This window comes from Myotis lucifugus, unplaced genomic scaffold (assembly GCF_000147115.1).
Source record: "Myotis lucifugus unplaced genomic scaffold, Myoluc2.0 scaffold_404, whole genome shotgun sequence".
Lineage (NCBI taxonomy): Eukaryota > Metazoa > Chordata > Mammalia > Chiroptera > Vespertilionidae > Myotis > Myotis lucifugus.
This window is the reverse complement of record NW_005871452.1, coordinates 648,897-664,309: the sequence shown is the minus strand read 5'-3', so window position 1 is coordinate 664,309 and position 15,413 is coordinate 648,897. Positions and strand designations below refer to the sequence as shown.

The 15,413-nt window shown below is 46.6% G+C and overlaps 2 protein-coding genes and 1 pseudogene across 3 annotated transcripts in view; 1 reads left to right on the top strand and 2 right to left on the bottom strand.

Annotated features, from left to right (window-relative positions):
- The window catches only part of CENPP (centromere protein P), a 217,401-nt gene that overhangs the window by 49,520 nt on the left and 152,468 nt on the right, over nucleotides 1-15,413 (bottom strand). The window lies entirely within an intron of this gene.
- ECM2 (extracellular matrix protein 2) overlaps nucleotides 1-15,413 on the top strand; it is a 76,487-nt gene that overhangs the window by 35,295 nt on the left and 25,779 nt on the right. For both annotated transcript variants that reach the window (XM_023743626.1, XM_006102199.3), the window contains exons 3-6: nucleotides 145-333; nucleotides 2,170-2,694; nucleotides 4,804-4,919; nucleotides 6,551-6,686. In XM_023743626.1, the coding sequence (XP_023599394.1) occupies nucleotides 145-333; nucleotides 2,170-2,694; nucleotides 4,804-4,919; nucleotides 6,551-6,686 (966 nt within the window). The remainder of the gene's footprint in view (nucleotides 1-144; nucleotides 334-2,169; nucleotides 2,695-4,803; nucleotides 4,920-6,550; nucleotides 6,687-15,413) is intronic.
- On the bottom strand, nucleotides 13,801-15,325 carry LOC102437234 (annotated as a pseudogene).

Sequence of the window (15,413 nt, the reverse complement as noted above, 5' to 3'; positions counted from 1 at the left end):
AAGGAGCAGAGGGCAGGGGCGGCGTCCAGAGGCTCCGTGGAGACCTCTCCCCGCGGGAGCCACGCAGACGCCACCTTGTGTGGTTCTAGTTCCCGCCCAGGCGGTGACCGCACCAGGGAGTAAGTGTCCGGTGCTCTCTCCTAGGGCGGAAGGGCCGCTGCTCGGTGAACGGGGTGACCATGTACAACGGGGCCGCGTGGTCGCCGGAGCCCTGCACCACCTGCCTGTGCGCCGACGGAAGGGTGCTCTGCGACCGGACCAGGTGCCCGCCTCCGCGGTGCCAGCGCGCGGCCACCCCCGAGGGCGAGTGCTGCCCGGTCTGCTCGGACTCCGGTATAAACGTTCAGCCCAAAATATCACACGCGACTCAGCCTTGCCCTCCCCTGTTTACTTGCACTTGCTCTAATTTATGATAAAGTGGTCGTCAGAATACTTAAACTATTGGCACAATGATGACAGGGCATAGAAAATTACTTGGGAATAATACGGGAGGACAGGCATAAGCGCTCAATTCGAGCTGCGGGAAGGAGGCGGATGGGGCCCCGCAGCCGCGCTGAGAGGCCGTGAAGGGTTTGGGCAGCCCGCGGTCCCTGCCCTGTGTGCCGGAGCTGCCGGCTCCTACCGCTCGCTCCCTGTGGCACAGCGATTAGCCCAGACGCAGAGGAAGAACTCGGAGAGCAGGGAGGCTGGTCTGCGTCCGGAGCGTGTCCCGCTCGGGGCTGCTGGGCCCACGGTCACCAGGCGGCTTTGTCGGCTGCTCACTATCCCAGGGTCCCTGGAGGCTCATCCCTGAGGGAGGAGAGGCCCCTCAGGAGAGAGGCCAGCTCTCCCCCAAGCCAGCCTGGCCCAGCCTTTTGAAATACAAACCCAGGGAAGTAGGCACGAGAGGCACTGGGGTGCTGTTTCCTCATCTGGGTCAAGGATGATCACAGGCAGGTCTCCTGCCAGGAAGAACTTCAGAATATTTAGAAACTGTACTTTGGTGGATACTACCAACTATTTCACTAAGGTATTATGACTTTTAAAGTGTTAGAAAATAAGTGTTTAATAAAATTGACTCCTTGGGGGGTGAAACATAAAACTTATAAAGATTCAGAAATTCTCATTTTTCAAAGGAGCTGAATTATTCCTAAAATGCTGTAGTTATTTTGGAAAAATAAACTTGGGTATACAGGAAGGATTTTAAATGTTTTAATATGACAGCTTTAGCTTCCTTCTGCTCATTTTTTTCTATTCTCCTTTTGTATTTTCTGCTAAAGATGTGAAAAAATAACTCAAACACTTTATATTATATACTGAATTGAAATCTTAAGTAATCCTTCAAATAATTATTCTTTGAGTTCTTCTAGGGATGATTTGTTTAGTATTAAATGAAGGCAAGGAGAGGCTGAATACATAGTTTTATGTATTTGATGGAAGGAAGCCTGGACACTGAGCTCACTCCTTCCTAGAACTCCCAGAGGGCGAGGCTGCAGTGCCAGCCACGCCTGCCCGCCTTTAGCAAACAGTGACAGCTAATCCCGCTGTGGGCCAGCTGTGCACTGCACGCTATTTCTGCTCTTATCGCCATGTAGTAGTACACAGGGCTCTCATGTGTATCTCGGTTAGTTAAGCCAGATGTTTTCTGTAAGTCTCAAGAAGCAAAATGATTTCAGTAGAGTCCAGGAGAAAAAACGACCTTTCTAGCAAAGGGTGCTTTTAGACTCATGGAGCTAAAAGGAAATTGGGAAAAAAAATAATAAATTTATAAACAAAAGCCAATTTCACTACCATAAGCCTGAGAGTGCACACATTCTTGCCTTATCAACAACCCCACTAATAAACAACGGGGCTACTTCTCATTTTGCACCCCTTGTAGTTACCAGGTAGAATGACACCGAGTAGAAATAGTAAAACCTCAATTAAAACAAAAATTGTCTATAATAGATCTTACAGCAATAGAAATAGTTACTATTAAAACTATTCAAGCAAAAATTTTAAGCTGCATTTCATGTGTAAACTGCACTCAAACACCTGGAGGGATACTCACTAGCGTCCCTTTGCTATGACTCTTCTTTTATTCATATCACAATGTGCCCTGCTGCCTCCTCCGTGCATGGTCGGAGCCTCCTACTCACTATCAGTGCTAGAGCGTTAATGACAGAACTGACTTTTCTGGTGATTCTTCAGAACAAAGAGAACCTCCTAATTCACATCATCGGCAGCGGCCACCTCCTTGGGTGAAACTGGACCAAGCATTGAGAAAAGAGGAGCTTCCGGCTGAGGAGGCTGAAGGAATGAAAGAAACTGAAGACAGGGAGCAAAAGAAAATGAGCCCGGAACCTGGGGACAGAGGAAGACTTCCTGGCCAGGGTCAGCGCAGCAGGGCTGAGCAGAGGCCTGGAGAGGAGGGCAGGCAGGCGCGTCCCCACGGAAACACAGCCAGGGAGGTAGAGGAGGAGGAGGTGGAGGAGGTGGAGGTGGAGGAGGAGGAGGAGGAGGAGGAGGAGGAGGAGGAGGAGGAGGAGGAGGAGGAGGAAACCAGAGGTGTGTTACCGGTGCTGTCCCAACTCCCAGCCGGTGCTCCTCCCAGACGCAGGCCAGCTCTGCCCAGTGGGTGCTCTCTGTCCTACAGGACCATCAGCTGCAACGATGCAGACCTCGCCCAGATACCACCGCTGGCAGCACCCGAGGTAACAAGCCTGGAGCTTGCTGGTAAGAGATGTCGATGTCCATTTCATTTTTAGCTTTAAAAGTAAATAACTCATTCCCCTATGAATGTTATATTTTAATCTCGTAATATAAATGGATTCTAAACAGACTATTTTCGTAATCTTTAAACACAAACGTTGCAGAAGAGGTAGGTGTTTTACTACAGTATAGCATAATTGGATGTAAAGCAGAGTCCTCCAAATCCAACCGTGATTTCTCATGGACTTCTTTAAAAAAAATGTTTTTATTGACTTCAGAGAGGGGAAGGGAGAGGGAGATAGAAACATCAATGATGAGAGAGAATCACTGATCTGCTGCCTCCTGCATGGCCCCTACTAGGGATCAAGTCTGCAACCCGGGCATGTGCCCTGACCTGGAATCAAACTGTGACTTCCTGGTTCATGGGTCAACACTCAACCACTGAGCCATGCCGGCCGGGCTGGACTTCTTTCTTAAAGTCAGCTTTACTGAGGGTAACTTTCATGGAGTTAAACTTATTTTTAGCATGGTACTGAGTTTTGAGACATGCATATAGTCAGGTAACCTCTGCCCAATTCTTCATGTCCCTCTGTTCACAAGCCCTGGCCACCAGGATGTGTCTGTGTCTGTAGTTTAGACGTTTCCAGACATCATGAGAACGGGGTCACTAGGCACACGGCCTCCTTAGCTGGCTTCCCCCATCACACTGCTTTTGGGGTCATCCAGGCTGTTGCATTTGGTCAGCATCTTGCCCTCCCTACTGCTGAGAGCTGTCTGGATGAACCAGTGGTATCAGCTGAGGCATCTGGAGTGTTTCCAGTTGGGGGCAGTTCTGTGGTTATGAACACCCACATACAGATGTCTGTGGAGACCCCGTTTCCTTCTCCCTGGAGTACGTGCCAGGAGTAGGACCACTAAGTGAAACAGAGATGCGTTTAACTTGAATTCTGCGTCCTGTCAGCCATTCTCCATCATGTTAGCTATTCTGGTGGACATGGATGGTCCCGACCTTCTACTCCTGTGTTTATAGGGCCACCTGAAAAGGTCCTTAGTGGAGGAACAGCATGACCAGGTTTGGTGTGGCTGGCTGGCAAGGAGGCTGGGCCAAATGGACAACGGTGATATGGCCCATGAGGGGTGGCCCTGCAGATGCAGGGGCCGCAGGGGCCACAGGGTCTGAATGGGGTTTCAGACATCCTGGGGGAAATCACAGCAACAAACTACCATCAAAATAATAAATGATGATATAACATCATTTATACTCAACAGGAAAAGTCTGACACCTTTGCTCAGGATGGCCAGTCTGTGACAGAACCCCCTGCATCATGGCCTCCTGACACCACGCTCTTGTGACCCCAGCAAAGCCCCTCCTGTGCCCGCGTGCCAGATGTCCCACAAGAAAGCTTGGTTTGCGAAAGTCTAGTCTTATGATGGTGAATGGCCGGTGCACACACTGTCTTGGTTTTGCAGGAAGGTCACATTTGGTTTATATTGTGCTTACTCTATCTGGGAAGCTCATTTTCTTAGTTTAAAACCACTGACTACTGTATTTAACCAAGTGTCAAAACAAAACCCCATAAAGTTAAGGCCCGTAGGAACTTCTGTAGGTCACAGTCATGGGAGCAGAACCTCGGATCTGGAGGTGATGAGATTATCTCCCCATGCCGCTGATTTAGGGACTGAGCCTGGTGCTCCAGAAAGGCAATCGACACGCCCACAATGTCGTTGATTAATTGCAGGGTTATAGTTGTGAGCCAGGGCCTAAGAAATGCCAATGGGAAAAGATGAAGAGCTATAAAAACCATAACCTTCTAGAAACCATCTGTCATACGATGCCCAATGCTCACAGCATGGTCTAGCAACTACACTCTGGATGTTTTAAGCAGCTTTATCTAAAACCTGAGGTATAGAGCATGGCAAGTCCTTAGAGTGCACGTTCTGACTCTGTGAAACAGGGGAGCCCCAGTCGTTTACTTTTCTAAATGTGCATCCGCTGATGTGATATACCTCCCGGAGGCCCATGCTGTGAGTATTGCTTTTTCATACAGAGAAGACTCTCGTTTGCTCTCTGTGCAAGTGCACGTGTGTGTATGTATTGGCACATCGGTCTAAAACACAACTGTCCTGTCCTAGGCAATTCCATCACCTCCATTCCCGATGAAGCATTTAATGGACTACCGAATTTGGAAAGGCTTGATTTGAGCAAAAATAGTATCACCTCTTCAGGCATAGGTCCAGAAGCATTCAAGGTAAACCCACGTTCTGATTTGTCACAATCTATTTAGATTGCTTTCCCATGACTGGCACTGGCAGTGGTGGAGATGGGGAAGAGAAGAAAAGCTGAACGTTTACCTGGTAGCATTCTCCTAAGTGGAGAAACTTTCTTCCCTGATGTCCCTAAACTGTATTGAAGTTTTACCTTGAATAGAGCCTGTTATGTCACATGTGTCTGGCTGTCATACCCTTAGAGCACCAGACACCGCACCAATAACAAAATAAATGTATTAAATTTATAGAGTAGTTTTCCCCCACGTCGCTGAGAACATGTGCGTGAGGTGCTCCAGGGAGGAAGGGCAGGATCTGGAAGCTTCCCGAACGGTGGGCGGCAGCGCATGTGAGCCCCTGCTCTGGGGCGGGCAGCACTGATGAAGGGACACGTTAGCAAGAGGGCGTCTGAAAACACAAATGGACTCGGTGTTCAGGTTGGGAAAAGAAGAGGGAAGAAGATGGGAAACAGCACAGAATAAATTTCTGAAAGACTCAGATTTGACATTTTTTTCTCTAAAAAGCAGAAAAGAAGAGAGGATCAAGGAATTTCAGAGAAACAAATGCAGAAGCAGGAAAGGAGACGGCTGTGTGTACACAATACTCACAAATAGGTGTGCTTGCAGAAGCCCCAGCACCAATACCACAGTCACTGGGTCAAACTGCCCCCTCGGGCAGGCCTGTCCCCTCCTTGCACAACTCCCTCTGAGGCACACAGTTCCTGGCTCACACCCCCATTCAGGGCTGGCAGGTGAGAAGGTCCACACTCACACACAGACTGAGTGCCCCGCAGGCTAGCTGTCCTGATCGAAACCTGGGCACCCATGCACTCCCGGTATTGGATAAAAAGGAAGACATTGTAGGAAGTCACCTTCTCTTCCTGTTTGGGGGTTTCTATCCCAAACTGCTCACATTGGGCTCTGAACCCACTAACGTGAGTCGTCCACGTGGCCCCACTCAAACCCGCCAGCTGCAGTGCTCAGCGCGGGCAGCCAGGCAGTGCCGCCAACCAGCAGCTTCGGGTGGAGACGCCCCCCTCACCCCATCAAAACCGTGAGGGTGCCATAGAGCAATGGCTTGTGATGCCTGACCACTCCATGTGGAAGAATCTGCTCCATCATTAGTGCTATTATAATTCTGCTTCTATTAATGAACAGAAAACTGAGTTTTACAAATACGTTGACAGGGTTCAAATTGCTGTCCTGACACCAGCACTCATGAGGGACTCAGGCCCCTGCACTAGTACGTCATACAGAAAAAACTCTCATACGGAGAGTTTTAATAACCGTGTGTCTGCTGCTGAGAAGGTGAAAACCCAAGATCTAGCAAAACATAACCAACCCAGTGCGGTAGGAGATTTCTCTCGTTTCCGTGGCCACAGTAACGTGTGACAGATCCCTATGGCGAGTGGAACATGACTGCCTAGTGTGGCTGAAAGTGCCCGGAATAAACACTCATAGGACCGACATCTGCATGGCAGGGAGAAGATGGGGACCCCCATCTAAACCCCAGTAAGTCAGGCTTAGAGGCATAACTGCAGCTAGCTGAACATTAAAGTGAGATGTACTGGACACCTGTGCCAGATGAAACAGTAATCTGAGATTTGCTTTTTCAGCATTTGAAGAAGTTGGTGCACCTGAATATGAATGGAAACAGCCTGGCAGAGCTTCCTCCGGAGCTGCCACCTACATTGGAAGAACTCAGAGTCAGTGAGAACAAGCTTCGTGCTATCGATGAAGAACGCTTGTCAGGTACCAAGCATGCGCTTGTAACATGTCCATGTACCTCTCTGTCACCTGGGGGAATTTTATTTGTGGTATTGCCGGATGAATAGCTGGCAAGGTTTTTTAGGTCACTTTACCATTTAAATGGAGACACCTTGTTTTAATATTGATTAGTGTAACTTCTTAAAATGTATTTTAAACTGCCCATTGTCTTAACAAGTCCTCTACATGGAAATAAAACCTCAATGACTTCAGGTCCTCATCATCTACAAACAGTGACTGAGCTCCAGACCTGTAACACCCTGAGCGACACTAACTTCCCACACAGCCACGTGTGGGTGCTGTCGGGACGGAGGCCTGTGCCGGTGGTGGTGACGCTGCACCAGGGCTGGGACGGTCTCCTCATTGCTCCTGCATGCGCAGTGCACGCACCTCAGCCCACTGCCTGCACACATTTCGCTACTATAATCTGTCATATGTTGGCATATAGACTCTGTATCACATGAGCAAGTGGGCACAGGCAGTCCATGCAGTCTCTCTGGCCCGAGCACACAGTGGAGGATGCCAGGTGTGTGGCTGCAGGGCAGCCCGGCTCTCCTACGGGTGGGTGTTAGGGAAGGGCCCGCGGTCCATGCATCTGATACACCTAGAACTGACTCTGCTTGTGGTTGTTTCTGGACAAGCTGGAGAGCTGAAGTTGTCATATGATCTATATATATGTAAAAGGCTAAGCGACCCTCCGACCCACTGACCAACCGCACGGTAGGTATGACGCGCACTGACCACCGGGGGGGCAGACGCTCAATGCAGGAGCTGCCAAGCGACAGCAACTTTGCAGAGTGTCCTCTCCCACTCCGGGACCCCTCGGGGGATGTTGGGGAGCCGCTTTCAGCCCAATCCCCGCAGGCCAGGCTGAGGGACCCCACCTGCCGGAGGCCCGGCTCACTCTATACACGCCCTTTGAGCCCTGGCGCCGCCCCAGGTGCAGCCGGCCTGCCAGCTGGGGAGGGACCGTAGGAGGTTGGCTCCAGGGCACGTCCGGCCCCTCTTGCCCAGTCCTGCCCTGCAGGACTAATTAATTTCCTTTCAATGTCACTAGTGAACTCTATAAAAAGAGGCAGTATTATATTTAGCTTTTTCAGGAACTCTAGCTAATGTCTTTGATTAGATTATGGTTTACTTTAAGACTAACTGGCAAGTTTTTTTGTTTTATCTTCCTAACAGTCTAATGTAGCTCTTGAGGTATAGTGCTCAACACTTTTTATTTGATCTGAAATATACTTATCATGTTCATGTATCTTTTTTAAAAAATCTATTTTTATTGATTTCAAAGAGGAAGAGAGAGGGAGAGAGAGAGAAACATCAATGATGAGAGAGAATCATTGATTGGCTGCTTCCTGCACGTCCCACACTGGGGATCGAGCCCGCAACTCAGGCGTGTGCCCTTGACCGGTATCAAACCTGGAACCCTTCAGTCTTCAGTCCGATGCTCTATCCACTGAGCCAAACTGGCCAGGGCATGTTCATGTATCTTGATAAACCAAGACTTTAAGGGAATAAAACAATTCAATTATTTCCTTTCATTCCTAAAAAACTTCATAGGAAGAAAACAGTTCTGATGATGGGAAAACAATAATGAGAATTGCCAAATCTGAGGATTCCAGAGTTATGGAAATACTCTATTTCCAGATGAGTTTCAGGGTACACAAGAAAAACATTAATAAGCACAAATTTTGATGGGCTTTTTAATGTGGAAAAGATATTAGAAAATTCAATTTCTAACTGCTAGAAATTAAAACAGACCAAAGTAACACTTAATTTAGAAGAAGTGTACTAGGGGCTGTGTGTGAATTACATGTGAAATCATGTAATTGTGTTGTCACATGACATGTTATAAAACCTAAGTCCACATTTAGAAAATGCTATCGTACATTCCTGCAACTGCTTTTCTCCTCCTCTCCCTCATGAACAGATGCTCCCTCCTCCCCAGGAGGGACAGTCCGGGGAGCTGCCGCCTGTATGGGGGCTCAAGGAGGCACTCCTCTGCCACCCCCCAGGCCCTGCGCTTCTGTGTGGCTGTGTTCTGAGCCCTGGCCAGTGCTAACCACTCAGGCTGGGTTCGTTCTCTCTCTCTCTCTCTCTCTCTCTCTCTCTCTCTCTCTCTCTCTCACACACACACACACACACACACACACACACACACACACACATTTCTTTTAATTAATTTTAGAGAGGAAGGGAGAGGGAGCGAGAGATAGAAACATCAATAATGAGAGACAGGCCAGCTGGGCCTGGGTTCTCTCCTCAGTGCTGCAGCCCTGGAAACTGCTCAGCTCCTGAGTCCTGCTGCCCCTGCAGGTTGGGCTGACAGGCAGAGAGCTGGGCGGGCCTGCGCGCCAAGGCACCAAGGCCGTCCCCAGTGCTGTCTGCTCGCTCCCGCTCCCAGGAAGCCTGGCTGGGCCATCAGGGCCTGCTGTCTTCCATTCTCTCCGGAGGCGGGGTGTCACCAGGACGTCCAGGTTCCGGGTTCTGTAGAGTTCCAGGGAAACAGGGAGACAGACACTTCAGAGAGATGCAGCATGAGCAAAAGCGTGGAGGAAAGGAAGAACCTGGACACCACAGGCTGCATGCAGGGCCTGCCTGTCAGCTGGGATGCAGGGGTGATGGGCTTGACGAGGCGCAGGAACTGGACAACCAGGAGCTGTGGCCTGTGCTGGCCCTGAGAGCTCCCTGGATGGGATGCTGAGATCTGCATGCCCACGTGGGAGAGAGTTACCTCTACAATTGAGAAGCAGGAACAGAATAGCAGAGAGGAACAGCAAGGGAAAACCGATGGATTGAAAACATGCCTGTCCACACCTATAACCTGTCATGCTGTCCCCCCAACAGGAATGACCTCCTGCCAATGTCCTGCTAACAAATCCCGTCTGCCCCCATCTAACCTACACGTTTTAATCTTTTCTAACTCTATCCAGTTTCGTTACAGACAGTAACACACATACTGTGTTTCCTATATATACATTATACGGATAAATGAGAGAATTATTGCAAAATGATGCATAGTACCATAAGTTTGCATCGTGTATTAGGTTTCTCTCTTCTGAGGTAATGAAATAACCATTAGTCGACTTCTGTTACCTGTTTTTGACTGGAAAACTTCTATTAAAAGCGCAAGCCTGAAGATAAATATGCTGGATTCTCAGGATCTTCAGTTTTGAAAATTAAAGAAAATATGAGGAACTACAATCACTTATTAAGTTTACTGGTTGGCCTTACAAATTCCCGTCTCCAGTCCTTCAACAGACCCTGAATACCACCATCCAATCACGTCTGCTGCTGTCTCCTCAGGGTGCCCCTAGCATCTGTGGTCTGGACTCCAGAGAGCACTGTCTTGCTTCTCTGACAGGCCAAAAAGGAGGAAATGGATTGCACAGAGCATTTAGGGTGATGGCCGTGACTTGAGTTGAATATGAAAACATCCTCTATTCTGGAAATCTTAACGATTGAAAAAACTCCAAAGTTACACCCTGAATATCTGACTCAGATGCCTCTGGCAATCATTATTGCTGAGCTGCTCATGATTTTTTTTATAATTTTAAAAAATTATAAACAGTATAACAGATGGCCCCCATTTGCACCTGATACCCCCTTCCCACCCAGCCCCTGGCCCTACCCAGGAATCATTATACTATTGTCTGAGTCCTAGGGCTATGCATATATGCATATTACATTTTTGGTTAATCTCTTTCCGTTTCTTCCATCCCCAAGATCTGTAAGTCTGGATCTATTTTGCTCGTCAGTTTATTTTGTTCATTAGATTCCACATATAAGTGAGATTGTGTGATACTTGTCTTTCTCTGATTGGCTTATTTTGCTTAGCATACTCTCCAGGTCCCTCCACACTGTTTCAAAGATAAGAGATCCTACCTGTTTTTATAGCTGCACTACAGGCCTAGTGCACGAAACTTGTGTTCGGGTAGGGTCCTTAGGCCTGGCCGGCAATCAGGGCCGATCTGCAGGGCGACCAGTGGGTTGACTGGGGGGCCCCACTCACACCTGACTTGGCTGGCCTGGGGCCTGCAGGCTGGGGGCAGCTCCTCCATTAAGCGTCTGCCCCCTGGTGGTCAGTGTGAGTCATGGCGACCGGTCATTCCGCCAGTTCGGTCAATTTGCTTATTAGGCTTTTATTACATAGGATAGTATTCCATTGTGTAAATAAACCCCTTTGTTTTTTAATCCACTCATCTATTGATGGGCACTTGGACTATTTGCAGATCTTAGTGATTGTAAATTGTGTTGCTATGAACATAGGGGTGTATATATTTCTGATTGGTGTTTCAGGATTCATAGGATATGATCCCAGAAGTGGGATCAGGGGTGGCTCAGTGCAGCAATTCCATATTTAGTTTTTTGAGGAAGCTCCATACTGTTTTCCACAGAGGCTGCACCTGTCTGCATTCCCACCAGCAGTGTACGAGGGTTCCCTTTTCTCCACATCCTCTCCAGCACTTGATTTATTGATGGTAGTCATTTTAACAGGTGTGAGGTGATATCTCATCGTTGTTTTAATTTGCATCTCTCTGATGATCAGTGACTTTTGAGCATTGTTTCATCTGTCTCTTGGCCTCTGTATGTCCCCTTTGGAGAAGTGTCTATTCAGGTCCTTTGCCCATTTTTAATTGGATTGTTTGTCTTCCTTTTGTTAAGTTGTATGAGTTCTTTATATATTTTCGAGATATGTTCTCTCATACAGTGGGTTCCCTTTTCAATTTGATGGTGTGTGTGTGTGTGTGTGTGTGTGTGTGTGTGTGTGTTTTGCTGTACAGAAGCTTTTCAGTTTGATGTAGTCTCATGTGTTTATTTTTTACTTTGTTTCTCTTACCCTAGGAGACATACTAGTGACAATTCTGCCATACGAGATGTCTGAGATTTTTGCTGCCTATGGTTTCTTCTACGACCTTTATGGTTCCACTAGACGCCCGATTCACAAAATTCATGCAAGGGGTTCAGCCCTTGCAGCCCTGGCTGCTGCCACCCTCTGCAGGATGATCGATCTCAGAACCCTCCCCGCCAGATAGCCCCGCAGAGAGTGGCAGCAGCTGGGGCTGCGAGGACCGAGGCAGCCGGGGCCCTGCCCACTGGTTATTCCGGAAGGTTGTTCCAGAAGGTTATTCTGCCATCCAGTCTAATTAGCATATTAGCTCTTTATTATATAGGGTGACTTGCATTTAAGTCTTTTATCAATCTTGAGTTTATCCTTGTGGATGGGATAAGTAGGTGGAGTAGTTGCATTTTTTAATGTCCCTGTCCAATGATTCCAGCACCATTTTTTGAAGAGACTATTTCATTGTACGCTCTTGCCTCTTTTGTCAAATATTAATTGACTGTAATGGCTTGCATCAATTTCTGGGCTCTCCATTCTGTTCCAATGGTCTTTATGCCTTTTCTTGTGCCAGGACCAGGCTGTTTTGATTACAATGGCTTTATAGTATAGTTGTGATCTCTCCAACCTTGTTCTTCTTTCTCAGGATTGCTGCGACTATTGGGGGTCTTTCTTGGTTCCATATAATTTTTGGATTATTTGTTCTAGATCTGTGAAATATGCTGTTGGTATTTTAATAGAGATTGTATTGAATCTATAGATTACTTTGGGTATTATGGACATTTTAATGATATTAATGCATCCAATACATGTACACTGTATATACTTCCACTTTTTTGTATCTTCATTTCTTTTTTCAGTGTTCTATAGATTTCCAAGTATAGGTCTTTTACCTCTTTGGTTAAGTTTATTGCAAGGTATCTTATTTTTGTTGTTGCAATGGTAAATGGGATTCTTTTTTAAGTTTCTATTTCTGCTAGTTCATTAGTGGTGTATAAAAATGCCACTGATTTCTTGATGTTAATTTTGTATCCTGCTACTTTGCCCAATTTCTTTATTAAGTCTAGTAGATTTTTAGTGGAGTCTTTAGGATTTTCTATGTTCAATGTCATGTCACCTGCAAATAATGACAGTTTTAGCTCCTTCTTTCCAATTTCGATACCTTTTATTTCTTCTTCTTGTCTGATTTCTGTGGCTAGGACTTCCAGTACTACGTTAAATAAGAATGGCAAAAGCGGAGATCCCTGTCTTGTTCCTGTTCTTAGGGGAAATGGTTTTAATTTTTGTCCAACTGAGTATGATGTTGGCAATAGATTTGTCATATATGGCCTTTATTATGTTGCGGTGGATTCCTCTATTCTCACTTTGCTGAAAGTTTTCTTAAAAAAAAATGGATGTTTTATTTTGTCTAATGCCTTTTCTATATTTATTGATATGATCATGTGATTTTTTGGACTTCATTTTGTTAATGTGATGTATCACATTTATTGATTTGCAAATATTGTACAGCTTTGCATCTCCAGAATAAACCCCACTTGGTCATGGTGTATGATCTTTATAAAGTATTGCTGGGTCTGATTTGCTAATATATGGTTGAGGATTTTAGCATCTGAGATTATCAGGGATATTAGCCTGTAATTTTCTCTTTGTACAACCTTTATCAGGTTTTTAAATTAGGATAATGCTGGCCTCATAAAAGGAGCTTGGAAATATTCCTTCCTCTTGAGTTTTTTGAAATAGTTTGAGGAGGATAGGTGTCAATTTTTCTTAGAATGTTTGATAAAACTCCCCTGGAAGCCTTCTGAGCCATGCTTTTATTTGCTGTGAGATTTTTATTTTTATTACTGCTTCAATTTCTTTATTTGTTATCGGCCTATTCAGTTTTTCTGATTCTTCCTGATTGAGTTTTGGAAGACTGTATGTTTCCAGAAATTTTTCCATTTCACTCAGTTTATCCAGTTTGTTGGCATATAGTTGTTTATAGTATTTTCTTACAATCCTTTGTCTTTCTGTGGTATCAATTGTTAGTTTTCCCCCCCTCTATTTATTTGAGCCCTCTCTTGTTTCTTTTTTTTTTTTCTCATTAAACTCTGTTATTTTAATGGGTCTCAAAATTCTGTGACAGATTTTTGGTCATGTTGTTTCCATTAAAAAGTACTGATTTTAAAAACTAATAACTTAAAAACTGCCATACACACAAAAGAACCAAATGGTCCACAAAACATTCTCCTTTCCTTCTGAAGGTTTTACGATGCATTATAATCATTAACCAGTCTTTTACTATTAAACTTAAATGGCCAATTGAGACAAACAGTTCTGAGACGGTTCTTCCACCACTGATTAAGGCTGGGGTGGCAGGTGCTGGAAATACTCATTTAGCCTCTCAGCTTTCTGGGCAGGCTTGGGGACTTTGCTAGCGCCAGCTGCCTTCTTGTCCACTGCTTTGATGACACCCACAGCAACTGTCTGTCTCATGTCACGAACAGCAAAACGGCCCAGAGGAGGGTAGTCAGAGAAGCTCTCAACGCACATGGCCTTGCCAGGAATCATATCAACGATGGCAGCATCACCAGATTCCAAACACTTGGGGCCATCTTCCAGCTTTTTCCCAGAACGACGACCAATCTTCTCCTTCAGCTCAGCAAATCTGCAAGCAGTGTGAGCTGTGTGACCATCCAGCACCGGTGCATAGCCAGCACCGACCGGGCCTGGGTGGTTCAGGATAGTCACCTGAGCTGTGAAGCCAGCTCCTTCCCCTGGTGGGTCCTTTTTGCTGTCACCAGCCACATGGCCTCGGCGAGCATCTTTGACAGACACGTTCTTGACGTTGAAGCCCACATTGTCCCCAGGAAGAGCTTCACTCAAAGCTTCATGGTGCATTTCCACAGGCTTCCCTTCCGTTGTAATGTTGACTGGAGCAAAGGTGACCGACCACCTGCCAGGTTTGAGAAGACCAGTCCCCACAGGGACAGAAACAGGACCAATACCACCAATTTTGTAGACATCCTGGAGGGGCAGACGCAGGAGCTTGTCAGTTGGACGAGTTGGTGGCAGGATGCAATCCAGAGCTTCAAGCAGTGTGGTTCCACTGGCACTGCCATCTTTACGGGTGACCTTCCATCCCTTGAACCAAGGCATATTAGCACTTGGCTCCAGCATGTTGTCACCATTTCAACCAGAAATTGGCACAAATGCTACTGTGTCAGGGTTGTAGCCAATTTTCTTAATGCAGGTGCTGACTTCTTTAACAATTTCCTCCTATCTTTTCTGGCTGTAGGGTGCTCAGTGGAATCCATTTTGTTAACACCAACAATCAGCTGTTTCACACCCAGTGTGTAGGCAGAGGGCATGCTCATGGGTCTGCCCATTCTTGGAGATGCCTGCTTCAAATTCACCACCACCAGCAGCAGCAATCAGGACAGCACAGTCAGCCTGAGATGTGCCTGTAATCATGTTTTTGATGAAGTCTCTGTGCCCTGGGGCATCAATGATGATCACATACTTGCTGGTCTCGAATTTCCACCTCGCTTCTGTTCAGCTTTCAGTTTATCCAAGACCCAGGCATACTTGAAGGGGCCCTTCTCCATCTCAGCAGCCTCCTTCTCAAATTTCTTGGTGGTTCTCTTGTCGATGCCCCCACATTTGTAGATCAGATGGCCAGCAGTGGTAGACTTGCTGGAATCTACGTGTCCAATGACGACGATGTTTATGTGAGTCTTTTCCTTTACCATCTTGGGTTTGAGTTACTGGTGGTTTTCACGACACCTGTGTTCTGGCAGCAAACCCGTTGTGAAAAAGCCCCTCTCTTGTTTCTTGTTGAGTCTGGCTAATGGTTCATCAATCTTGTTTTATGTTTTTCAAAGAAGCAGCTC